Below are 26538 nucleotides of genomic sequence, written 5' to 3' on the forward strand. Positions count from 1 at the left end.
CTCAATCCCTCTACCAATAAAGGCCAACACTCCATAGGCCTTCTTCACAACCCTATCAACCTGGGTGGCAACTTTCAGGGATCTATGTACATGGACACCTAGATCCCTCTGCTCATCCACACTTTCAAGAACTTTACCATTAGCCAAATATTCCGCATTCCTGTTATTCCTTCCAAAGTGAATCACCTCACACTTCTCTACATTAAACTCCATTTGCCACCTCTCAGCCCAGCTCTACAGCTTATCTATATCCCTCTGTAACCTGCTACATCCTTCCACACTATCGACAACACCACCGACTTTAGTATCGTCTTCAAATTTACTCACCCACCCTTCTGCGCCTTCCTCTAGGTCATTGATAAAAATGACAAACAGCAACGGCCCCAGAACAGATCCTTGTGTTACTCCACTTGTGACTGTACTCCATTCTGAACATTTCCCATCAACCACCACCCTCTGTCTTCTTTCAGCTAGCCAATTTCTGATCCACATCTCTAAATCACCCTCAATCCCCAGCCTCCGTATTTTTTGCAATAGCCTACCGTGGGGAACCTTATCAAACGCTTTGCTGAAATCCATATACACCACATCAACTGCTCTACCCTCGTCTACCTGTTCAGTCACCTTCTCAAAGAACTCAATAAGGTTTGTGAGGCATGACCTACCCTTCACAAAGCCATGCTGACTATCCCTGATCATATTATTCCTATCTAGATGATTATAAATCTTGTCTCTTATAATCCCCTCCAAGACTTTACCCACTACAGACGTGAGGCTCACCGGTCTATAGTTGCCGGGGTTGTCTCTGCTCCCCTTTTTGAACAAAGGGACCACATTTGATGTCCTCCAGTCCTCTGGCACTATTCCTGTAGCCAATGATGACATAAAAATCAAAGCAAAAGGTCCAGCAATCTCTTCCCTGGCCTCCCAGAGAATCCTAGGATAAATCCCATCAGGTCCCGGGGACTTATCTATTTTCAGCCTGTCCAGAATTGCCAACACCTCTTCCCTCCGTACCTCAATGCCATCTATTCTATTAGCCTGGGGCTCAGCATTCTCCTCCACAACATTATCTTTTTCCTGAGTGAATACTGACGAAAAATATTCATTTAGTATCTCGCCTATCTCTTCAGACTCCACACACAATTTCCCATCCCTGTCCTTGACTGGTCCTACTCTTTCCCTAGACATTCGCTTATTCCTGACATACCTATAGAAAGCTTTTGGGTTTTCCTTGATCCTTCCTGCCAAATACTTCTCATGTCCCCTCCTTGCTCGTCTTAGCTCTCTCTTTAGATCCTTCCTCGCTACCTTGTAACTATCCATCGCCCCAACCAAAACTTCACACTTCATCTTCACATAGGCCTCCTTCTTCCTCTTAACAAGAGATTCCACTTCTTTGGTAAACCACGGTTCCCTCGCTCGACGCCTTCCTCCCTGTCTGACCGGTACATACTTATCAAGAACACGCAGTAGCTGATCCTTGAACAAGCCCCACTTATCCAGTGTGCCCAACACTTGCAGCCTACTTCTCCACCTTATCCCCCCAAGTCACGTCTAATGGCATCATAATTGCCCTTCCCCCAGCTATAACTCTTGCCCTGCGGTGTATACTTATCCCTTTCCATCATTAACGTAAACGTCACCGAATTGTGGTCACTGTCCCCAAAGTGCTCTCCTACCTCCAAATCCAACACCTGGCCTGGTTCATTACCCAAAACCAAATCCAACGTGGCCTCGCCTCTTGTTGGCCTGTCAACATATTGTTTCAGGAAACCCTCCTGCACACACTGTACAAAAAAACGACCCATCTATTGTACTCGAACTATATCTTTTCCAGTCAATATTTGGAAAGTTAAAGTCTCCCATAATAACTACCCTGTTACTTTCGCTCATATCCAGAATCATCTTCGCCATCCTTTCCTCTACATCCCTAGAACTATTAGGAGGCCTATAAAAAACTCCCAACAGGGTGACCTCTCCTTTCCTGTTTCTAACTTCAGTCCATACTACCTCGGAAGAAGAGTCCCCATCTAGCATCCTCTCCGCCACCGTAATACTGCTCTTGACTAGCAGCGCCACACCTCCCCCTCTTTTGCCTCCTTCTCTGAGCTTACTAAAACACCTAAACCCCGGAACCTGCAACATCCATTCCTGTCCCTGCTCTATCCATGTCTCCGAAATGGCCACAACATCGAAGTCCCAGGTACCAACCCATGCTGCCAGTTCCCCTACCTTGTTTCGTATACTCCTGGCATTGAAGTAGACACACTTCAAACCGCCTACCTGAACACTGGCCCCCTCCTGCGACGTCAAATCTGTGCTCCTGACCTCTATACTCTCAATCTCCCTTACCCTAAAACTACAATCCAGGTCCCCATGCCCCTGCTGCATTAGTTTAACCCCCCCCAAAGAGCACTAACAAATCTCCCCCCCAGGATATTGGTGCCCCTCAGGTTCAGATGTAGACCATCCTGTCTGTAGAGGTCCCACCTTCCCCAGAAAGAGCCCCAGTTATCCAGAAATCTGAATCCCTCCCGCCTGCACCATCCCTGTAGCCACGTGTTTAAATGCTCTCTCTCCCTATTCCTCATCTCACTATCACGTGGCACGGGCAACAACCCAGAGATAACAACTCTGTTTGTTCTAGTTCTGAGCTTCCATCCTAGCTCCCTGAAAGCCTGCCTGACATCCTTGTCCCCTTTCCTACCTATGTCGTTAGTGCCAATGTGGACCACGACTTGGGGCTGCTCCCCGTCCCCCCGAAGGACCCGGAAAACACGATCCGAGACATCACGTACCCTTGCACCTGGGAGGCAACATACCAAACGTGAGCCTCTCACGCTCCCACAAAATCTCCTATCTGTGCCCCTGACTATAGAGTCCCCAATTATTAATGCTCTGCTCCTCTCCCCCCTTCCCTTCTGAGCAACAGGGACAGACTCCGTGCCAGAGGCCCGTACCCCATGGCTTACCCCTGGTAAGTCGTCCCCCCCACAAGTATCCAAAGCGGTATACTTGTTTCTCAGGGGAACGACTGCAGGGGATCCCTGCACTGACTGCTTTTTCCCAGTCCCTCTTACAGTTACCCACCTATCTCCAATCTTTGGTGTAACTAATTCCCTGAAGCTGCTATCTATGACCCCTTCTGCCTCCCGAATGATCCGAAGTTCTTCCAACTCCAGCTCCAGTTCCCTAACTCGGTCTTGGAGGAGCTGGAGATGGCAGCACTTCCTGCAGGTAAAATCAGCAGGGACACTAACTGCATCCCTCACCTCAAACATCCTGCAGGAGGAACATTGCACTCCCTTCCCTGCCATTCCTCTAATTTTCTGCCAAGATCTGGCTAACAACTAAATTAAATTTTTATAAAAAATAATAATAATATAATAAAATATTGTACTTACCTCAGACCAATGGGTTTTATTATTAGGTTAGAGGAGGAGGGCGGATGGGAGACACTACAGGTTTAGTGTCTCGGGTTTCCTCTCCTCCAGAATTTATTGGTGAGGGTCTTCCCAGACGTCCGCGGGTCGACTTCCTGTTCCCGCCTAAAAAACTAATTTTAAAAAAAAAAAAGAAAAATTCTCAGCTCCTGCTGAAATTGACTAACCAGCCAGCTCCACTCCCGCCGAAATCGACTGGCCTGCCCCTGCAAAGACAAGTGCTTTTAAAGGTTGACTTACCTCCCAGCAGCCACTTCTGCAATGCTCCCGCTGAAACTGACTCACCAGCTGATTCTCCCGCCGAAATCGACTGGCCTGCCCCTGCAAAGACAAGTGCTTTTAAAGGACAGACTTACCTCCCAGCAACCACTTCCGCAATGCTCCCGCTGAAACTGACTCACCAGCTGTTCTCCCGCCGAAATCGACTGGCCTGCCCCTGCAAAGACAAGTGCTTTTAAAGGACAGACTTACCTCCCAGCAACCACTTCCGCAATGCTCCCGCTGAAACTGACTCACCAGCTGTTCTCACGCCAAAATCGAAATGCAGGATCGGAAGATCTGACAGTACACTGATGGGCAGCTGTTTTATCAGCATTCATGAGCAAATGATCTTCGTGCCACCTGCCAGTGGGCTGACTGACCTGCCATTAACGTGCCATTGGGAGAATTGCAATGTAATTCTATGCCAGAGGTTGTCCGACTTTTTGGCTCTTGCCACATTTTTTGCACCCACCTGCCACCAAACCCACCAGCCAGTTGTCAGAATACCGCCCCATGTGTGGCTGTGATATCAGTAACCTTTTGACTGATCATAGAACCAGTAGTTTGTTGCAACCAATGTGAAATGACTGTAAACCCTTTTTGGCAAAAATAAGTTAATCGTTTATGAATTATTATCGTCTATAATTATTTTCATGATCATCAGGTTAATATTGTTGTTTGGGGCGAGGTTTTGCATTGCACTCACTGGGCTAAATCCATGTATAATGAATTACAACAAGATGTCAAAAAAATCACATGGTGAGAGCACCATGTGTGAGGAGCGTTAAAACTGAATTGAAAATTAAGGATGAAAATCAATTCCCTGTTTCTGAGCTGGTCAGATGTATAGACAGCAGTGTCTTCCGGCAGGAAAGACGGAATTTTGCAAAGGAAAGTCAGAAATCACCATGTTCCAACAATATCTTGGACGCTCAGATAGTCCTCCCCATGCATCCGCTTCATAACCTTTTTTCACAGAACAACTTATGATGTTCTGGAATTTACTGTCTGACACGACATTTGAAGCAAATGGAATGGAAACTTTCAAAATGCAATTGGCTAAACACTTGAAAAGAGATCAAAAATGCCCCTATTGAAAAAGAACAGTATGTAGGAATGTGGGTTTGCATTGCCCATGTCACTCATTATTTGTGGTATCAACACAATCATAGAATTTACAGAGCAGAAGGTTGTTTTTTGGCCGATCAAGACTGCATCGGCCCTTGGAAAGAGCATCCTACACAAGCCCACACCTCCACCCTATCCCCGTAACGCAGTAATCCCACCTAAACTTTTTGAACACCAAGGGCAATTTAGCATGGCCAATCCACCTAACTTGCATGTTGATGCACGATCAATGACCACTAAAGTGAGGTTGTCGTCCAACTGAAGCCTTTAATAAGCTAGATGTTTCCCCCAGCAGCTCAGGTACAGAATGAAGGCTGCTGGGGCGGCACGGGCTCTTATACCCCGCCTAGCAGTGCGGAGCTACTATACAGCTTGACCAATAGGAAACATACAATATCTACCAATGGTGTTCCAGTATTACCAGGTACCGTAATACCTCTACACAGACTACCACATTCACCCCATGTTAAAAAAGAGTCCGTCTGGAGTGGTGGCCTGATATTACAACATGGTAACGTGGTAGAAATTATATTTATGGAGGTACCGTAATACCTCTGTACAGCGTTTTGTAGCTATTCACAATTCTATTTACTATTTACAATTTATGATTCATAATTAACTATACAATTTAAAATGAAGCAATCAGTCGATCGGGGGCCCTGGTCATCCTGTGTGATCGTCGAAGCTTTGGTGGTGACTCCGGTGAAGGCTCGGGTGTCTGCGACTCCGGGAGCGTGGCCTCGGTCTCTGTGGCAGCTTCGACACCCCTAAACGGTATGGGGAAAATGGTTGACCAAAAAAGGGAGCATCTGTGGGGTGCGTCGGTGGGTGGGGGAGCCTAGACGGGGCAGGCGGAAGGACCGATCCCCCTGTAAGGTGCACTGGTGGGAGGGAGAGTGGGACTGGTGGCTGGGGTGTGCGTGGGGCTCCGGCGGGCACCAGGTCTCGTAGGGAGACCATATCTTGTCGGCCATCAGGGTATGCCACATAGACGTACTGGGGCTTAGCGTGGAGAAGATGGACCTTCTCGACCAACGGGTCCGACTTGTGCGTCCGCATGTATTTTCGGAGCAAGGTGGGTCCGGGAGCTGCCAGCCAGGTCAGGAGCGAGGTCTCAGAGGAGGACTTCCTGGGGAAGACAAGGAGACGTTCGTGAGGTGTTTGGTTGGTTGTGGTACAAAGCAGTGACCGGATGGAGTGGAGGGAATCCGGGAGGACTTCCTGCCGGCGGGAGACTGGGAGATTCCTGGACCGTAGGGCCAGGAAGACGGTCTTCCAGTCCATTCCGTTCTCCCTCCCTACCTGTCCGTTACCCCGGGGTTGTAATTGGTCATCCTGCTCGAGGCGATGCCCTTGCTGAGCAGGAATTGACGCAGCTCGTTGCTCTTAAAGGAGGACCCCCTATCATTATGTAGGTAAACGGGGAACCCGAACAGTGCTCTGGAGGGCCTTGATGACGGTGGTTTCGGTCATGTCACGGCAGTGGATGGCGAATGGGAACTGGGAGTACTCGCCAATCACCTTCAGGAAGTACGTGTTGCGGTCGGTGGAGGTGGGAGGGCCTTGGGAGTCCATGCTGAGATGTTCAAAGGGACGGGAAGCCTTTATCAGGTGCGCTTTCTCTGGCCGGTAGAAGTGCGGTTTGCACTCCGCGCAGATTTGGCACCTGGTGGCTGTCCTGACCACCTCGATGGAGGAGGGCAGGTTGCGGGTCTTGATAAAGTGGAAAAAGCGAGTGACCCCCGGGTGGCAGTGGTTCTCGTGGAGGGCTCGGAAACGGTCCACTTGTGCGGTGGCACATGTGCCGCGGGATAGGGCATCAGGAGGCTCGTTTAGCTTCCCAGGATGATACATGATCTCGTATTTGTAGGTGGAGAGTTTGATCCTCCACCGCAAGATTTTATTGTTTTTTATCTTGCCCCGCTGTGCATTATCGAACATGAAAGCAACCGACCGTTGGCCAGTGGGGAGAGTGAATCTCCTGCCGGCCAGGTAATGCCTCCAATGTTGCACAGCTTCTACTATGGCCTAGGCCTCCTTTTCGACTGAGGAGTGGCGGATTTCGGAAGCATGAAGGATAGGTGAGAAGAAGGCCACGGGTCTGCCCGCTTGGTTGAGGGTGGACGCCAGAGCTACATCAGACGCCTCGCTCTCGACCTGGAAGGGGAGGGACTCGTTGATGGCGTGCATCGTGGCCTTTGCAATGTCTGCTTTGATGCGGCTGAAGGCCTTGCGGGCCTCTATCGACAGGGGAAGGCTGTGGATTGGATCAGGGAATGGGCCTTGTCAACATAGTTGGGGACCCACTGGGCATAGTAAGAGAAAAACCCGAGGCAGCGCTTCAGGGCCTTGGAGCAGTGAGGGAGGGGGAACTCCATCAGGGGGCGCATGCGTTCAGGGTCGGGGCCTATAACTCCATTTCGCACTATGTAGCCGAGAATGGCTAGGCGGTCGGTGCTAAACACGCATTTATCCGTGTTATATGTAAGGTTAAGGCTCTTTGTGGTCTGGAGGAATTTTCGAAGGTTGGTGTCATGGTCCTGCTGGTCGTGGCCGCAGATGGTGACATTATCCAGATACAGGAATGTTGCCCGTAAACCGTACCGATCAACAATTCGGTCCATCTCGCGCTGGAAGACCGAGACCCCGTTGGTGACACCGAAGGGAGCCCTTAAGAAGTGATGGAGCCGCCCGTCTGCCATGAAGGCTCTATATTTGCGGTCACTAGTGCGGCTGGGGAGCTGGTGGTAGGCGGATTTAAGATCCACCATGATGAAGACCATGTAATGCGCGATCCTGTTTACCAGGTCGATTATGTGGGGGAGAGGGTACGCGTCCAGCTGCGTAAACGTTTTGATGGTCTGACTGCAGTCAATGACCACCCTATGCTTCTCCCCGGTCTTTACCACCAGTACCTGAGCTCTCCAGGGGCTGTTACTAGCTTCAATGACTCCTTCCCTCAGTAGCCTTTGGACATCTGACCTAATAAGGATCCGATCCTGGGCACTGTACCGTCTACTCCTGGTGGTGACGGGTTTTCAATCCAGGGTGAGGTTCGCAAACAGGGAAGGCGGATCGATCTTGAGTGTCGCGTGGCCGCAGACAGTGAAGGGGGTATAGGGCCGCCGAATTTGAAAGTTAGACTTTGGAGATTACACTGGAAGTCTCGACCTAGGAGTGTGGCCGCGCAGAGGTGTGGAAGGACGTGGAGCCGGTAATTTTTAAACTCCCTTCCCTGGACTGTGAGGTTTGCTACACAAAATCCCTTTATCTCAACTGAGTGGGAACCGGAGGCCAGGGAGATTTTTTGATTAACGGGGTGGACGAGGATAGAATAGCGCCTTACCGTGTCAGTGTGTATGAAGCTCTCCGTGCTCCCAGAGTCGATTAAGCAGGACGTCTCGTGCCCGTTGATTAGTACTGTTGTTGGAGCAGTTGAGAGTGTTCGAGGCTGGGTCTGATCCAGGGTCACCGAGGCTAATCTCAGCAGTTGAGTATTCTCTTTGGGCGGTGTGCGGTCAGCAAGCTGGGGTCCTGGGAGTCCATCCAAGATGGCGGCTCCCATTGGTCGCACATGGCTGGGGGTGCACAAAATGGCGGCGCCCATCCGTTGAACGTGGCGTCCGCGGGACTAGATGCCGGCACCCGTGGCCCTGGTGTAGGAAGATGGCGGCGCCCGCTGGCCGCACGGGGACCCTGGAGAGGTTTGTGGTGGCGGTCCGCATTCGCCGCCGGAGACCGCGGTGACCGCATGGGCCTGGCATACCACCACGAAGTGGTCCTTCTTACCGCATCCCTTGCAGGTGGATGCGCGGGCCGGGTAGCGCTGCCGGCGGTGCAAGGCCTGCTCGCAGAAGTAGCAGCAGGGCCCCCCCGGCGTTGCCAGGCCGCCTTGCAGCACAAGCTTGTGGGGGGATGGGGGATGTCTCGGGGTCGGCGGCGAAGGGGTTCCACGCTACCCAGGGGGCTGCCGCGCGGTCGGGAACGTAAGCGCGGGCGTTTCTGGAGGCCACATCCAGAGACCCTGCAAGGGCCCGTGCCTCCTTGAGGCCTAGGGTGTCTATTTCCAGCAATCGCTGGCGGATTTGGGAGGACAGCATATCTGCTACGAAACCGTCCTGGATCAAGAGTTCTGTGTGGTCGCTCGCCGAAACTTGCGGGCAGCTGCAGTTTCTCCCCAACACCAGGAGCACATGGTAGAATTCTTCCTATGATTCCCCAGGGATTTGTCGCCTTGTTGCTAGCAGATGTCGGGCATAGACCTGGTTTACCGGGCGAATATAATGTCCTTTTAGCAGCTCTATTGCTGCATCAAAGTCTTCCGTGTCCTCGATGAGGGTGCAAATTTCCGGGCTCACCCTTGAGTGCAGGACTTTCATTTTCTGTTCTCCCGTGGGTGTGTTTTCGGCCGTTCTGTAATATCCTTTAAAACACGCCAGCCAGTGGTTGAAGATTGCCGCTGAGTTCGCCGCATGGGGCCTGAGTTGCAGACACTCCGGCTTGATGCGGAGCTCCATCATTTCAAATCTAGCTTATTAAATTGATGCACGATCAATGACCACTAAAACGAGTTTGTTGTCCAACTGAAGACTTTAATAAGCTAGATGTTCCCCCCAGCAGCTCAGGTACAGAATGAACGCTGCTGGGGTGGCACGGGCTCTTATACCCCGCCTTGCAGGGTGGCGCTACAATACAGCCTGACCAATAGGAAACATACAATATCTACCAATGGTGTTCCAGCATTACCAGGTACAGTAATACCTCTATACAGACTACCACACATGTCTTTGGACGTTTCCTGTGGGAGGAAACCAGAGTACTCGGAGAAAATCCATGCTGACATGGGGAGAATGTGAGGACACCGCACAGACAGTGACCCATGCTGGGAATAGAACTTGGGACCATGGAGCGGTGAAGCAACAGTGCTAACTACCATGCTACCATGCCGCCCATTTAACAATGAGTTAAAGCAGCGTTCAGTTCTACTGAATAAGTCATTTTTGTGAAGTAGGTCCAAGGCAATTTTTTAAAATATAAATTTAGAGTACACAATTCATTTTTTCCAAAAAAGGGAAAATTTAGCGTGGCGAATCCACCTACCCTGCACATCTTTGGGTTGTGGGGACGAAACCCACGCAAACACGGGGAGAATGTACAAAGTCCACAAGGACAGTGACTCAAAGCCGGGATCGAACCTGGGACCTCGGCACCGTGAGGCGGCAGTGCTAACCACTGCGCCACCGTGTTGCCGGCCCAAGATATGTTTAAGAATCTAAAAGAATGAGCAAGTCATTATTTTCAATATTTTGAGTAGGTCAGTACATCTACTCAGCACATCTTTTCAGTTGTGGAGGTGAGACCCACTCAGGCACAGGGACATGGACAAGTCATTTAAAGGCCTGGCTTAAATGCCCAATACATGTTGCATGGTCATGTTTTATATTAATGAGGAATAAAGAGCTCAACTAAACCATATAACTATAATCAACATCCTGGGAGTTACCATTGATCAGAAACTGAACTGGACGAGCCACATTAATACTGTGACTAGCAGGGCAGGTCAAAGGCTAGGCATTCTATGGTGAGTAAGTCGCCTCCTGACCCCACAAAACCTGTTCACCGTCTACAAGGCACAAGTCAGGAGTGTAATGGAATACTCTCCACATGCCTGGATGAGTGCAGCTCCAACGACACTCAAGAAGCTTGACACCATCCAGGACAAAGCTGCCCATCAATTGCTCCTCCTCCCACAAACATTCAAACCCTCCGAACAACTGTAGTAGCCATATATACTATCTACAAGATGTACTGCAGCAACTCACCAAGGTTTCTGAGACAGCACATTTCAAACACATGACCACTACCATCTAGAAGGACAAGAGCAGCATATACTTGGGAACCCAACCACCTGGTCGTTCCCCTCCAAGTAACTCACCACGTAGACTTGGAAATATATCGCCTTCCGTTGCTGTCGCTGAGACGAAATCCTGGAACGCCCTCACGAACAATACAGTGGGTGTACCTACACCTAAAGGACTGCAGCAGTTCAAGAAGGCAGCTCATCACCACCTTCTGAAGGGGAACTAGGGATGGGCAATAAATGCTGGCCTAACCAGCGATGCCCACAACCTGTAAAAGAATTTAAAAAGTGTATTGAAATTTGCATTAACATAAGAACTAGAAGCAGGAGTAGGCCATCTGGCCCCTCGAGCCTGCTCCACCATTCAATGAGATCATGGCTGATCTTTTGTGGACTCAGCTCCACTTTCCGGCCCGAACACCATAACCCTTAATCCCTTTATTCGTCAAAAAACTATCTATCTTTATCTTAAAAACATTTAATGAAGGAGCCTTTACTGCTTCACTGGGCAAGGAATTCCATAGACTCACAACCCTTTGGGTGAAGAAGGTCCTCCTAAACTCAGTCCTAAATCTACATCCCCTTATTTTGAGGCTATGCCCCCTAGTTCTGCTTTCACCCGCCAGTGGAAACAACCTGCTCGCATCTATCCTATCTATTCCCTTCATAATTTTAGATGTTTCCATAAGATCCCCCCTCATCCGTCTAAATTCCAATGAGTACAGTCCCAGTCTACTCAACCTCTCCTTGTAATCTAACCCCTTCAGCTCTGGGATTAACCTAGTGAATCTCCTCTGCACACCCTCCAGTGCCAGTACGTCCTTTCTCAAGTAAGGAGACCAAAACTGAACACATTACTCCAGGTGTGGCCTCACTAACACCTTATACAATTGCAGCATAACCTCCCTAGTCCTTAAACTCCATCCCGCTAGCAATGAAGGACAAAATTCCATTTGCCTTCTTAATCACCTGTTGCACCTTTAAACCAACGTTTTGCGACTCATGCACTAGCACACCCAGGTCGCTCTGCACAGCAGCATGTTTTAATATTTTATCATTTAAATAAAATTCCCTTTTGCTGTTATTCCTACCAAAATGGATAACCTCACATTTGTCAACATTGTATTCTATCTGCCAGACACTCGCCCATTCACTTAGCCTATCCAAATCCCTCTGCAGACTTCCAGTATCCTCTGCACTTTTTGCTTTACCACTTATCTTAGTGTTGTCTGCAAACTTGGACACATTGCCCTTGGTCCCCAACTCCAAATCATCTATGTAAATTGTGAACAGTTGTGGGCCCAACACTGATCCCTGAGGGACACCACTAGCTACTGATTGCCAACCAGAGAAACACCCATTAATCCCCACTCTTTGCTTTCTATTAATTAACCAATCCTCTATCCATGCTACTACTTTCCACTTAATGCCATGCATCTTTATCTTATGCAGCAACCTTTTGTGTAGAACCCTGTCAAAGGCTTTCTCGAAATCCAGATATACCACATCCATTGGCTCCCCGTTATCTACCGCACTGGTAACGTCCTCAAAAAATGCCACTAAATTAGTTAGGCACGACCTGCTCTTTATGAACCCATGCTGCGTCTGCACAATGAGACACTTTCCATCCAGATGCCTCGCTATTTCTTCCTTGATGATAGATTACAGCATCTTCCCTACTACCGAAGTTAAGCTCACTGGCCTATAATTACCCGCTGTCTGCATACCTCCTTTTTTAAACAGTGGTGTCACGTTTGTTAATTTCCAATCCGCCGGGACCACCCAAGAGTCTAGTGGATTTTAGTAAATTATCACTCGTGCATTTACAATTTCCCTAGCCATCTCTTTTAGCACTCTGGGATGCATTCCATCAGGGCCAGGAGACTTGTCTAACTTTAGCCCCATTAGCTTGCCCATCACTACCTCCTTGGTGATAAAAATCCTCTCAAGCTCCTCACATGTCATAGCCTCATTTCCACCTGTCACTGGCATGTTATTTGTGTCTTCCACTGTGAAGACCGACCCAAAAAACCTATTCAGTTCCTCAGCCATTTCCTCATCTCCCATTATTAAATCTCCCTTCTCATCCGCTAAAGGGCCAATATTTACCTCAGCCACTCTTTTTTGTTTTATATATTTGTAGAAACTTTTACTATCTGTTTTTATATTCTGAGCAAGTTTACTCTCGTAATCTCTCTTACTCTTCTTTATAGCTTTTTTAGTAGCTTTCTGTTGCCCCATAAAGATTTCCCAGTCCTCTAGTCTCCCACTGATCTTTGTTACTTTGTATGCTTATGCATTGTGCATTTTCTTCACTTCAGGATGCCACAGACACATGTATCAGCAAAGGGAGTCTGATAGGAACAAATAAAAAAGTATCCATGTCAGCTCCTGCAGTTGTAATTCTAAATATCTCCTGCTGAATATATAACTTCTTCTCTCCCAAGATCTTCATAACCGGAGTAATGGTCAACTCCAAAACTCCAAGAGTAATCCCAGGAGGGGAATCTGTGCACTTAGTGTCTGCCTGATTCAATACTTTGGTTTATTTAAAATCCATTCTGTTATTACATATGCAATATAACAAATGTTACTTGCTGAGAATTCAGTGGCAGACAACTCGCCTCCTTTCTTACAAATGACTGTTGCCATCTAGATGGCCCAAGTCAGGAGTGAAATAGAATTCTTTCCAGATGTTTCGATGGATGTAACTTCAACAAAACTCAAGGAGCTCGACACCATCCAGAATAAAGATCAGTAACCTATCCACCATGTTATACATTCAGTCCTTCACCATCAATGCAGTAAGTAAAGTCGCCATAGTCCCAGATGACCACTGGCTGCTTCCCACTTTGTCGGGGAGAGCTGACTGGTGATGATTTAACCTGATGATCACCACACCTCAGGGGCAAGACTGAGAAGGCTTTCATGAATAACCTCAGCCAGTGCGGGAATTGAACCCACGCTGCTGGCCTTGCTCTGCATCACAAATCAGCTGGCTAGCCAATTGAGCTAAACCGGGCCTGGGGGCTAGCAGTGCAGGTTCAATTCCCACAATGGCTGAGGTTATTCATGGAGTCCCGGCTTCTCAACCTTGCTCCACACCTGAGGTGTGGTAATCCTCCGGTTAAATCGGCACTAGTTAGCTCTCCCCCTCAAAGGGGAAAGAACCCTTTGGTCATCTGGGACTCTGGTGATTTTACCTTACCTGACCTTACCTTCCCTTACCCTACTTTATCTTTACCATTGATGCACAATGATGACAGTGTGTACCATCTGCAAGGTACATTGCAGAAATTTGCCCAACTCCTTTGAAACACATTCCAAACCTGTGACCTCTACCACTGAGAAAAACAAGGATAGTGAGTGGAAACATCACAATCTGCAAATTCCCTTCAAGCTGCACATCATCCTGACTTGGAACTATATTGTTGTGTTATAATCTCAGTCGATGTTGTAACTGGGTGGAGGATCCCAAATTGGAACCTTAGTTCAAAAGCTCCCAGGATGACTAAATAGTTTTAACAACAAAAAACATTTATTGAACATGGAAAAATTGGATTATGGTACAATACTCCTTTACTCCTCCCTTAGTTTAACAAATACACACAGAGTATAAGATTGACCCAGATTACAAAGCATATCTTCAACTACAAATATCTTAGTAACACAACATCTCTTTCAACGCACCAGAAGGCCTTGCTTCGGAGACCCTGGCGTAACCTTTTTAACATGGTTTCCACAAACGAGGACCAAGCGAAATGTCACTTGGGGAGGTGCCAAGGCCATAGGTTGCCCCGGGTGGTCGGTCTCTGGGCAGGATGGTAAACATGAACAAGGCACATAGAATTTACAGTGCAGAAGGAGGCCATTTGGCCCATCAAGTCTGCACCGGCCATTGGAAAGAGTACCCCGCTTAAGCCCCACACCTCCACCCTATCCCCATATCCCAGTCTAACCTTTTTTGGACACTCAGGGAAATTTATCATGGCCAATCCACCTAACCTACACATCTTTGGACTGTGGGAGGAAACCGGAGCACCCGGAAGAAACCCACGCACACACAGGGAGAACGTAGAGGCTCCGCACAGACAGTGACCCAAGCCGGAATTGAACCTGGCACCCTGGCGCTGTGAAGCAACCATGCTAACTACTGTGCTACCGGGCTGCCCTAGCAATCCCTGGCACTCCCAATGCCACCTGGGAACCATGGCACTGGCAGCCTGGGAACCTTGCAGTGGCACCCTGTTGTAAAACTTGGAGGAACACAGTCACAGGACCGCTATTTAGTTTTAACAAAAACAATCATCTATTAAACATGAAAAATTGGATTACAATACAATAAGGAAGTGCTGACTGTATTGGCAAAGGTTGGTATCATGACGGGTACAGGCTTGGAGGGCCGAAGGGCCTATTCCTGTGCTGTACTTTTCTTTGATCTTTGTAATACTCCTCTGCTCCCCCTTTAGATTATCAATTATACAATGATTTTAGAATTGATATGGATTGCAAAGTACACCTTAAGAGGTAATGGTCTCATTCCCACACCAAGTTCCTTTAAATACACACTCCACTCTGAACATAATAAGAATAATAATTCTAATAATATTTATTGTCACAAGTACGCTTACATTAACACTGCAATGAAGTTACTGTGGAAAAACCCCTAGTCGCCACATTACCGTGATTGTTCAGGTACACGGAAGGACAGTTCAGAATTTCCAAATTACCTTATAATACAACTTTTGGATCTTGTGGGAGGAAACCGGAGCACCCGGAGGAAACGCACGCAGCCACAGGGGAACGTGCAGACTCCGCATTGACAGTGACCCAAGCCGGGAATCAAACCTGGCGTTGTGAAGCCATTGTGCTAACAACTATGCTACCGTGTCCGTGATGTCTTCTCAAATTCCCCCCACATGATTGTCACATGAAAGTTTCCAAACTCCACTCCCTCGTTTTTAGGTGTCCAGATCACCAACAGCCTGTCCTGGTCCTCCCATGCTGACACTATAGTTAAGAAAGCCCACCAACGACTCTACTTTCTCAGAAGACTAAGGAAATTTGACATGTCACCTACGACTCTCACCAACTTCTACAAATGCACCACAGAAAGCATTCTTTCTGGTTGTATCACAGCTTGGTATAGATCCTGCTCTGCCCAAGACTGCAGGAAATTACAAAAGGTCGTGAAAGTATCACATTCCATCACGCAAACCAGCCTCCCATCCATCGCCTCTGTCTACAATTCACGCTGCCTCGGAAAGGCAGCCAGCATAATTAAGAACCCCACGCACCCAGGGCATACTGTCCTCCACCTTCCTCCGTCAGGAAAAAGATACTAAAGTTTGAGGTCATGTACCAACCGACTCAAGAACAGCTTCATCCCTACTGCCGTCAGACTTTTGAATGGACCTACCTCGTATTAAGTTGATCTTTTCTCTACACCTTGCTATAACTGTAACATTATATTCTGCAGTCTCTCCTTCCTTCCCTATGTATGCATTATTTGTACAGCATGCAAGAAACAATACTTTTCACTGTATACTAACACATGTGACAATAATAAATAAAATAAAATTTAAAAAAAACACACTTGTCTCATTACAATGATTTGCCTTCGTAGTTTGTCTTCTGAAATCCAGAAAACCTTTTCCAAATTACACTTTTAAACAAAACTCCTGCTCCACTTTTAACAGCAAACCCATTTCACGATTTCACAACACCCCTTTTAGGTTTCCTTTGTTTTAACTGCTTTCACACAAACTCAGCCATAGATTTCCATTGTTATTTCAACTCACATTCCACTGGCTGTAGTAAAACCTCACCAAACCTGAAAATCACTTCAGATACCTTTTTGGCATTTCAGCCTTCTTCTCAGCTCTGTTTTTCTTTACTAAAAAGTGCTCTGTTAAAGTATCTTTAAACTCAGACTTCTTGGAAACATCTCTTTGTTTCTCTAGTTTCCCTAGCATTCAGATCTATGCACTTATTTTCTTCACCATTACTCCATGGTCTGACTTTTCTTCTCGCAAGTCTTCTAGAGAGGGAACACATCCCTCTCTAGCCTTCTGAACAAACTACTTCTAACAGAGCTGTGAGTGCTCTTCTCTTTCACTGTCTATCTTTAACTGCAATCAAATTTGCTGAACTAAAACTTAAAAGCTTCTCCACCTTACAAGTCCCATTTCAAAGCAACACTCACATGCTAATGCTTTTTATTTATTCTTCATGGTATCGCCCTCACTAAGCACCATAGAAACACAGTTGGGACTTAACCAACCTCCACACATACAAGCACCTTGGTGCAGCATGAACCTATCTGTAGGTTTTACGTTTCCAGGCACAGAAACATTAGGTTAAACCCACTTTACTATTCCATATACCAAATGTTTACCAATACAGGTATAAATCCCTTAAAATTACCTTTATTTTCCCAACACCATTTAAAACTATACCTCATTTCTAATGTCTACCACCACAAATGTAAATCCTTCAGAACTACCTTTGTTTTCCTAACAGTTGTTCCTACACTGATGCTTGGTCAAACTTCTGGAAAATCCCTCCCTAACAGCAGTCTGGGTGTATCTGTACCACAGCGGTTCAAGAAGGTGGTTCACCACCACTGTTTCAAGGGCAAGTAGGGATGGGCAGCGAATGTAGGTTCTGCTGGTTATATCCACATCCCAGGAAAGAATATAAACAAATGAAAGATTCCAGCAATTTCCATTAGACTTGCTGATTGATGATGTGTACAATTTGACAAATCGATAAATGTTCGTCAGTAAGTGTGATATGCTGAAATGTGAAAATAAAAGCACAATGTTTAAATCTGCGCAATTTCCCCTCAGCTGACACTAAGTGGCCACTTCTAAGCAGCCAGGAGTGAAATGTGTGGTGAAATATGAGTTTCAGGAATCTGGGTACGATGAAATAGCAAACAAAAAGATTGTGGTTCCAATTATTTAATTAACACAAAGAATTCCCTGCTAAATCTTCCCTTGCACCAGATCTTGTGGCAGAAAAGACTCAAGGACTTAACATCTCCTTCACTTGGAACCAGATGCGCTCAGAAGAATATGAAAAGCAAAACAAGGAGAGGAAGGAAAGCAGAAAGTTTGATTTCATTCACATGATCCAGGTAACTGCTGTTAAGATGAACTTTACAACCAGGACACAGGGAGATATTCAATCTGTCAGTCACGGTTGAGTGTGAACCTAATTCTAGTCAAATACCCAACTGTGCCACTCAGTGTCAAAGCACTGATGGGTGTATGAACCACAGACATTTTTAGTAGAAAAACTCATTTTCACTTATTTCTAGGTTGTTTTTTAAAAAATCTTCACGCTGCCGTCCCTTGACACTTCTGGTCAAAAAGGTGGAAATGGGTAATGAGTTGGAAACTTCAGACAATGTTCATGAACATCTGACATTGTATGTGGACAATTCAGCAGAATCTCTCTCATAATTGTTCTTCCATGTTCGAGGAAATTACTACAGTGTTCCCATTTGACCACAGTTTAAGTTGGAAATTGCGTGGAGAAGGAATGTGTGATTATGCCAGGATAAAGAGGTTCGAGTGATTCAGCGGACTCATGTTAAAGTCCGCTGAACGGCACGTTTAGTGGGGTGTTTCTTGGTGGCCGCAGTACCGAGAAACATCTCGCTGTCCAACAGAACTTTACCATTTATTCTGGCCTCAGGGAGTTCCTGCCCGCTGAGGTCGCACTTACAGATCCAGATCACCTCAGGCAGAGCGAGTTGAATGACTTGCTCAAGGTTTCACACCGCCCACGGAGCCCGATTTTGATCTGACGCGCGATTCACCTGTTGAGCCTGGATTTGCAGCGGGCACAACAGGGTCGCTGAATCACTCCCGCTATTGACCAGAAAGGATGATCCAAAATAGGCTAAAGTTCTGTTTTGGGAAGTAACTGGGGCGAGAATGATTCTGACTCTCTCTTCCCACATTAAGGTTTGCCTGGTTGCGCCTGATACATGTGATACCCTTTGGGTTGGATTGGGTTTGTTTATTGTCTCATGTACCGAGGTACAGTGAAAAGTTTTTTTTTTGCAAGCAGCTCAAGCAGATCATTTAGTGCATGAAAAGAAAAGAAAAAGAAAATACATCATAGGACAACACAAGATACACAATGTAAAAACATAGACAGAGGCATTGGGTGAAGCAGACAGAAGTGTAGTATTAATCAGGTCAGTCCATAAGAGGGTCGTTTAGGAGTCTGGTAACAGTGGGGAAGAAGCTGTTTTAATCTGTTCATGCGTGTTATCAGACTTTTGTACCTCCTGCCCGATGGAAGATGTTGGAAGAGTGAGTAAGCCGGGTGGGAGAGGCCTTTGATTATGCTGTCCGCTTTCTCCAGACAGCAGGAAGTATAGAGTCAATAAATGGGACACAGGTTCATGTGATGGACTGGGCTGTGTTCACATCTCTCTGACGTTTCTAGCGGTCTTGGGCCAAGCAGTTGCCATACGAGGCTGTGATGCAGCCAGATGGGATGCTTTCTATGGTGCATCTGTAAAAGTTGGTATGAGTCAACAACTACTACTGGTAAGTGATGAAACAACTACTTGTCCATCCAAAGCTTTCACATATTTCAGTCAGATGTGCGTGGTATGAGCGGAAAAGGAACTTGACATTCAAATAATAAAGTTCCTTGAGTTTGGAACTGTTGGTGCTTTTAAACAGCCTTCTTGACTGTTCCTCCTTCCACAAATGTTCAAACCCTCCACCACCGATGAACAGTGGCAGCCATGTGTATCTTCTACAAGATGCACTGCAGTAACTCACCAAGGTTCCTTCGACAACGCCTTCCAAACACACGACCACTACCAGCAGGTACTTGGGAACCCCACCACCTGGAGGTTCTCCTCCAAGTCACTGACCAAGTTGACTTATATCGTTGAAATATATCGCTTTCCTTTGCTGCTGCTGGGACAAAATTCTGGAACCTCCTACCTAACAACACAGAGGGTGCACCTATTCCTCAAAGACTGCAGCTGTTCAAGAAGGCAGCTCACCACCATCTTCTGAAGAGCAACTAGGGTTGGGCAATAAATGCTGGCCGGACCAGTGATGTATATATCCCCTAAATGAATGCAAAAAAGTGTATTGAAAATTGAAATCTTTGGGTAATTCAACAGCACATTCTGTTGGATACATTTTTGAGACTTTGTGGTTCAGATGCCCTCCAGAGAGAATCTACTCTGTATATAAGTGTTTTTTGTAAAATGTATTTTGGGGAACCTTTCCTGAAGCCAGAGATATATTGTAGGACAAACGCAGTCGATGCTGGTATCTGCTTGGATAAGACTAGAGTCATTACAATTCGCTGAAAAAACCTTGGGTTGTGGAGGGAAGAAGTCCTGGCAGCAATAAAGCAGTTTCTATTACCTTTATTTGCAGAATCAGTGCAAGGAGAAATGGGTTTGGGTGTGAGGGCACTTGTTCATTATTAATTAACCTATTGTCATTTACTGTTTATTCACACAGAGGTCTAGCTGTTTAACTGTGATGCATGTTAACCCTCTGAGACTCTAACGCAGCAAAAACCAGTGCGTTTAGATTGAGGGTCAGAAAGTGGGAAGAAAATATATTGATATTGTGCTTTACAAAATTGAATTTCTCACTTCTTAATAAGATTGATATTGGACCAAATATTCTATCATTGCTAATCCATCACTCGAGTTTTCAAATATTCCTGAGTTGGAGAATGGAAAATAATGGGATTGGCAGATTTTCTGCCACATCTCCGGCCCTACAAGTTACTGTAGTTATTTTCCTCAGCCCCTCCTGGGGATTGTCTGCTCTCGACAATGCTGCCCTAATGCAGGACACTTAAAAAGCAGGGTAAGGTCAGGGATCACTGGAGCTTTCATTTTCATTCCCAAATACTTCCCAAAAACTGGAGGTGGAGAGGTTCAGTTTGGCCAATTTGTGAGGTGGCCTCAGCACTCTTTCAACACAATGATTTCAGATTGAGCTTGGCAATATTGCCCAAAATGCAGTTTTATAAAGGAGTCAACAAGGTTCGACCCAGCGGTCAGACTTTGTCAAAATGGATAAAATCCACAATAGCTCAAAATAATCCATCCCAACATTTTCTGACTCTATTAAGATGAGGGCAACTGAAGCATCACCACTGGAGTGGTGGTCTTGCACTGTTAATATAGGCAAAGGCAGCATTTTTATAATTTGTGCAAGGCCTTTAATCACAGGCTTACTCTTCAACCAGTGCTGCATCGATCACAGCAAGAGATTTGGGTGCAAGACTATTGTCCCTGAAATTCATGGACAGAAGTGTTGTGTTTTTCCATTCAGGTGAAGTGGACATTGAAATTCTTGGCTGTGGTAAACCACTGTTAGTGTACTATATGTATTATGGTAAACTGTTACTCTACTACATGTATTGTGGTAAACCACTGCCTGATGGCTCTGGTTCCCCTTGGGCTCGGTATAAAGGTGGCTGACCTCCGGCCCTGCCCCAGTTCAGGATCAGTGGCCAGGAGGCTTTCTGTTTAGCTTATTAAAGCTACAGTTTCGTTCACTACTCGTCTTGTGTTAATTGATGGCACATCATTGGCAAAATTCAATCCAAACATCCTGGCCTTTCTCTTCACGATAAAGTGGTGGAGCCAAATCCACACCAAATCACCAAATACAAAGGTGTTGATTAAACTTCAATGTTTTTATGCGATGTGTTTTCATGTGAAAAGAGCAGTTTTGTTTGAACTATTAATTCACCTTTTATCTTAAATTCTCTGTTTCGGAGACTAAGTGGAATGGTGGCAGCTCCAGCAGTGCCTTTCATTCTGTGCCTGGATCCTCATTAATTATGCACAGGAATTCCCCTCTGAATCTCCTGGTGGGATGACAGCTGATTAGTCCACCCACCTTAGCTGATGGGATTAAAGGTTCTGACGCCATATTTAAATGCCAGTCCAGCATACTCACATCACACTCTCCAGCTCACCTATCTTCACCAGTCCATGCAGGATGTCCAGGGAGAAAAGGCGAGCAGCTTCAAGAAGAAGGATGTTCCTGGATTCAACCACATTTGACCAAGCTCGGAACCTCTGAAGCTCCCATGCCCCTCCTGAACTTTGACCAACATCTTCTGGAGTCTTCATCCATCTCCTTCCTGTAAATAATGTGGTATTTTGTTGACCCCCTTGTTGGTAAACTATTTACGCAGGCGTGTAGGGGTCCAGCTTCCCCCCATTGGTCTTCCCTCTGCCTTCCATTGTTTGTTATCTTCATCCACCTCCTTATCCCTCTGCGTGCCATTGTGAACCTTTGCCTTACCCACTGCAAATTCTTGCACAGCGCTCCTTCCACATTGCCCCCCTTGCGTTCATCAGGTCAGCAAACTCCTCTGCCTCCACTTCCTCCTCCCGTTCACATCGTACTCCACCCCATGGTCAAACCTTGGACCTTTGTTGCAGTGGCTGCATGAGTCCAACAGCACAGTGCCATCAGGTAGGCACAGGTGTGTGGCGCCGGGGGGTATGGGAGTGGGTGTTGAAGGAGTACTGAACTGAGACAGTGCCATAGCATTGTCTATGGGTCAAGCAGCAGAGTGCTGTACATGAAGACCAACTCCACAAGGAGATGGAGGGCAGGAACCAGTCTCCCCAGGCAGAGTGGTGAACGGTATAGATGGAGCACTGCAGCACGATGGAAGAAAGGTTTGTTGCACTCACTTCAAAGTCTCATGCACATTGGTTTTTTTTAAAATTTAGAGTGCCCAATTATTTTTTTCCAATTAAGGTGCAATTTAGCATGGTCAAACTACCTACCCTGCACATCTTTGGCGTGTGGGGATGAGACCCACACAGACCCCACATAGACAGTGACACGGGGCCGGGATCGAACCCGGGTCCACGGCGCCGTGTGGCCAAACCACTGAGCCAACTTGCAGCCTGCAAATTGAGGAGTGCCTTGTGCATGCCACTCTTGAGCAATTGGGTTTGACAACAACGTGATTTCGCACTGGCTTGATGTAGGATCGGAAGACCTGACAGTACACTGATGATCAGCTGTTTCACCGGACATTCATAAGATGTGAATGAATTTTGTGCCACTTGCCAGTGGGATGACTGACGTGCCATTAACGTGCCGTTGGGAGAATTGCAATGTAATTCTATGCCAGAGGTTTTCCGACTTTTTGGCTCTTGCCACATTTTTTGCACCCACCTGCCACCAAACCCACCAGGCAGTTGGCAGACTACCACCCCATGTGTGGCTGTGACGTAAGTAATCTCTTCACTAATCATAGAACCAGTAGTTTGCTGTAACCAATGTGAAATGACTGTAACACTTTTTGGCAAAAATAAGTTAATCGTTTATGAATAATTATCGTCTACAATTATGTGCATGATTATTCGGTTAACATTGTTGTTTTGGATGAAGTTTTGCTCTGCACTCACTGGGCTGAAACCATGTATAATCAATTGCATCAAGACATTAAAAAAAACACATGGTGAGAGCACAATGTTATTGTGTGAGGAGCGTTCAAACTGCGAATTGAAAATTAAGGATCAAAATCAGTTCATTCCGTTTCTGAGTTGGTTAGAAGTACAGACAGCAGTGTCTTCCGGCAGGAAAGATGGAATTTTGCAAAGGAAAGTCAGAAATAACCAGATCTAATGATATCATTGACGCTCAGGTAGTCCTCCCCATGCATCCGCTTCATAACCTTTTTTCACAGAACAACTTATGATGTTCTGGAATGTAACGTCTGATCGGACATTTGAAGCAAATTGAACAGCAACTTCCAAAATGGGATTGGATAAACACTTGAAAAGAGAAATAAGATTGCAGGGCTATGGAAAAGAGAAGGATGTGGGAATGTGGGTTTGCATTGTCCATGTAACTTATTGTTTGTGGTATCAACACAATCATAGAATCATAGAATCCACAGTGCAGAAGGAGGTCTTTCGGCCCAGCGAGTCTTCACCTGCCCTGGAAAGACCACCCTACCCAAGCCCCCACCTCCAGCCTATCCCCGTAACCCAGCAACTACAACCTGATGCACGATCAATAACTGCAAAGATGAGGTTAAAGCATAACTGAAGGCTTTAATAGACTAGAACTGTTCCCCAGCAGCTCAGGTACAGAATGAGGGCAGCTGGGACAGCACCAACTCTTATACCTCGCCTATCAGGGCGGAGTTACATACTATACAGCTAATGGTAAACCCCCAGGTTTAACCAATAGACTTCAGCCTCTCGGGTGCTGCAATATCTGATAATACCACATTCACCCCCTGTTAAAAAAGAGTCCGCCGGGGTTGGTGGCCAGTGGCTACAACTGTATTCAACATGGTATAATCAGATATGGAGGTACCGTGATACCTCCTTACAGTGTTTAGAGGACATTTACAGACATGGCAGATATATACAGTCAGTGTTTATTATTTACAGTTACAGATCGGTTAAGATGAATCAATCAGTCGGTCGGATGCCCTGGTCGTCCTTTGGGATCGTCTGGGCCTTGGTGGTGATTCCGGTGGGGGTCCAGGCTTCTGCGACTCCGGGAGCGTGGCTTCGGCCTCCATGGCAGCTTTGTCACCCCGAGACGGTGCTGGTGGGGAAAATGGTTGACCTGGGAGGGGGGTGCCTGTAGGCGGTGTCGGTGGGTGGGAGGGCCCAGGCAGGAGCGGCGGGAGGTCTGACCCTCCTGTGAGGTGCTGCAGAGGGGGATGTGGGGGGTGGGGGGGTGCGCGTTGGGTTCCGGCGGGCGCCAGGTCCCGTAGGGAGACCGTATCTTGTCGGCCGTCAGGGAATGCCACGTAGGTTTACTGGGGATTAGCGTGTAGCAGATGGACCCTCTCAACCAACGGGTCCAACTTTTGCGCCCACACGTGGTTTCGGAGCAGGATGGGTCCGGGTGTCACCAGCCAGGTCGGGAGCGCGGTCCCGGAGGAGGACTTCTTGGGGAAGAGCAGGAGACGTTCATGAGGTGTCTGATTGGTGGTCGTACAGAGCAATGACCGGATGGAGTGGAGGGCCTCCTGGAGGACTTCTTGCCAGCGGGAGACTGGGAGGTTCCTGGACCGTAGAGCCAGTAGGACGGTCTTCCAGACCATTCCGTTCTCCCTTTCTACCTGCCCGTGTCCCCGGGGGTTGTAACTGGTCGTCCTTCTTGAGGCGATGCCCTTGCTGAGCAGGAATTGACGCAGTTTGTCGCTCATAAAGGAGGACCCCCTATCACTGTGTATTTAAGTGGGGAAACCGAACAGTGCAAAGATACCATGGAGGGCCCTGATGACGATGGTTGCGGTCATGTCTGGGCAGGGGATGGCGAAGGGGAACCGGGAGTACTTGGCAATCACGTTCAGGAAATACGTGCTGCGGTCGGTGGAGGAGAGGGGGCCTTTGAAGTCCATGCTGAGGCGTTAAAAGGGAGGGGAAGCTTTTGTCAGGTGCACCTTCTCTGGCCAGTAGAAGTGCGGTTTGCACTCCGCACAGGTTTGGCAGTCCCTGAACATAAGAACATAAGAACATAAGAACTAGGAACAGGAGTAGGCCATCTGGCCCCTCGAGACTGCTCCGCCATTTAATGAGATCATGGCTGATCTTTGTGGACTCAGCTCCACTCTTCGGCCCGTACACCATATCCCCTAATCCCTTTATTCTTTAGAAAGGCATCTATCTTTTTCTTAAAAACGTTTAAAGAAGGAGCCTCAACTGCTTCACTGGGCAAGGAATTCCAGAGATTCACAACTCTTTGGGTGAAGAAGTTCCTCCTACACTCCGTCCTAAATCTACCTCCCCTTATTTTGAGGCTTTGCCCCCTAGTTCTGCTTTCCCCGACCAGTGGAAACAACCTGCCCGCATCTATCCTATCTATTCCCTTCATAATTTTATATGTCTCAATAAGATCCCCCCGCATCCTTCTAAACTCCAATGAGTACAGTCCCAGTCTACTCAACCTCTCGTCATAATCTAATCCCCTCAACTCTGGGATCAACCTAGTGAATCTCCTCTGCACTCCCTCCAGTGCCAATATGTCCTTTCTCAGGTAAGGAGACCAAAACTGAACACAATACTCCAGAGGCGGCCTCACCAACACACTATACAATTGCAGCATAACCTCACTAGTCTTGAACTCCATCCCTCTAGCAATGAAAGACAAAATTCCATTTGCCTTCTTAATCACCTGTTGCACCTTTAAACCAACTTTTTGCGACTCATGCACTAGCACGCCCAGGTCTCTCTACACAGCAGCATGTTTTAATATTTTATCATTTAAATAATAATCCCTTTTGCTGTTATTCCTACCAAAATGGATAACCTCACATTTGTCAACATTGAATTCCATCTGCCAGACCCTAGCCCATTCACCTAACCTATCCAAATCCTTCTGCAGACTTCCGGTATCCTCTGCACTTTTTGCTTTACCACTCATCTTAGTGTCATCTGCAAACTTTGACACATTGCACTTAGTCCCCAACTCCAAATCGTCAATGTAAATTGTGAACAACTGCGGGCCCAACACTGATCCTTGAGGGACCCCACTAGTTTCAGGTTGCCAACCAGAAAAACACCCATTTATCCCCACTCTCTGCTTTCTGTTAGTTAACCAATCCTCGACCCACGCTACCACTTTACTCTCAATGCCATGCATCTTTATATATGCAGCAATCTTTTGTGTGGCCTTGTCAAAAGCTTTCTGGAAATCCAGATATACCCCATCCATTGGCTCCCCGTTATCTACTGCACTGGTAACGTCCTCAAAAGATTCTACCAAATTAGTCAGACACGACCTACCCTTTGTGAACCCATGCTGCATCTGCCCAATGGGACAATTTCCCTCCAGG

The 26538-nt window shown here is 47.0% G+C and overlaps 1 protein-coding gene across 1 annotated transcript in view; it reads left to right on the plus strand.

The window, feature by feature from the left end:
• Positions 1-26538, plus strand: part of LOC140388194 (histamine N-methyltransferase-like) — a 70010-nt gene that overhangs the window by 26885 nt on the left and 16587 nt on the right. Inside the window, exon 4 of the mRNA XM_072471970.1 lies at positions 17706-17836. Within this exon, the coding sequence (XP_072328071.1) occupies positions 17706-17836 (131 nt within the window). The remainder of the gene's footprint in view (positions 1-17705; positions 17837-26538) is intronic.

The sequence above is a fragment of the Scyliorhinus torazame genome, chromosome 2 (genome assembly GCF_047496885.1).
Source record: "Scyliorhinus torazame isolate Kashiwa2021f chromosome 2, sScyTor2.1, whole genome shotgun sequence".
NCBI classification, from domain to species: Eukaryota; Metazoa; Chordata; class Chondrichthyes; order Carcharhiniformes; family Scyliorhinidae; genus Scyliorhinus; species Scyliorhinus torazame.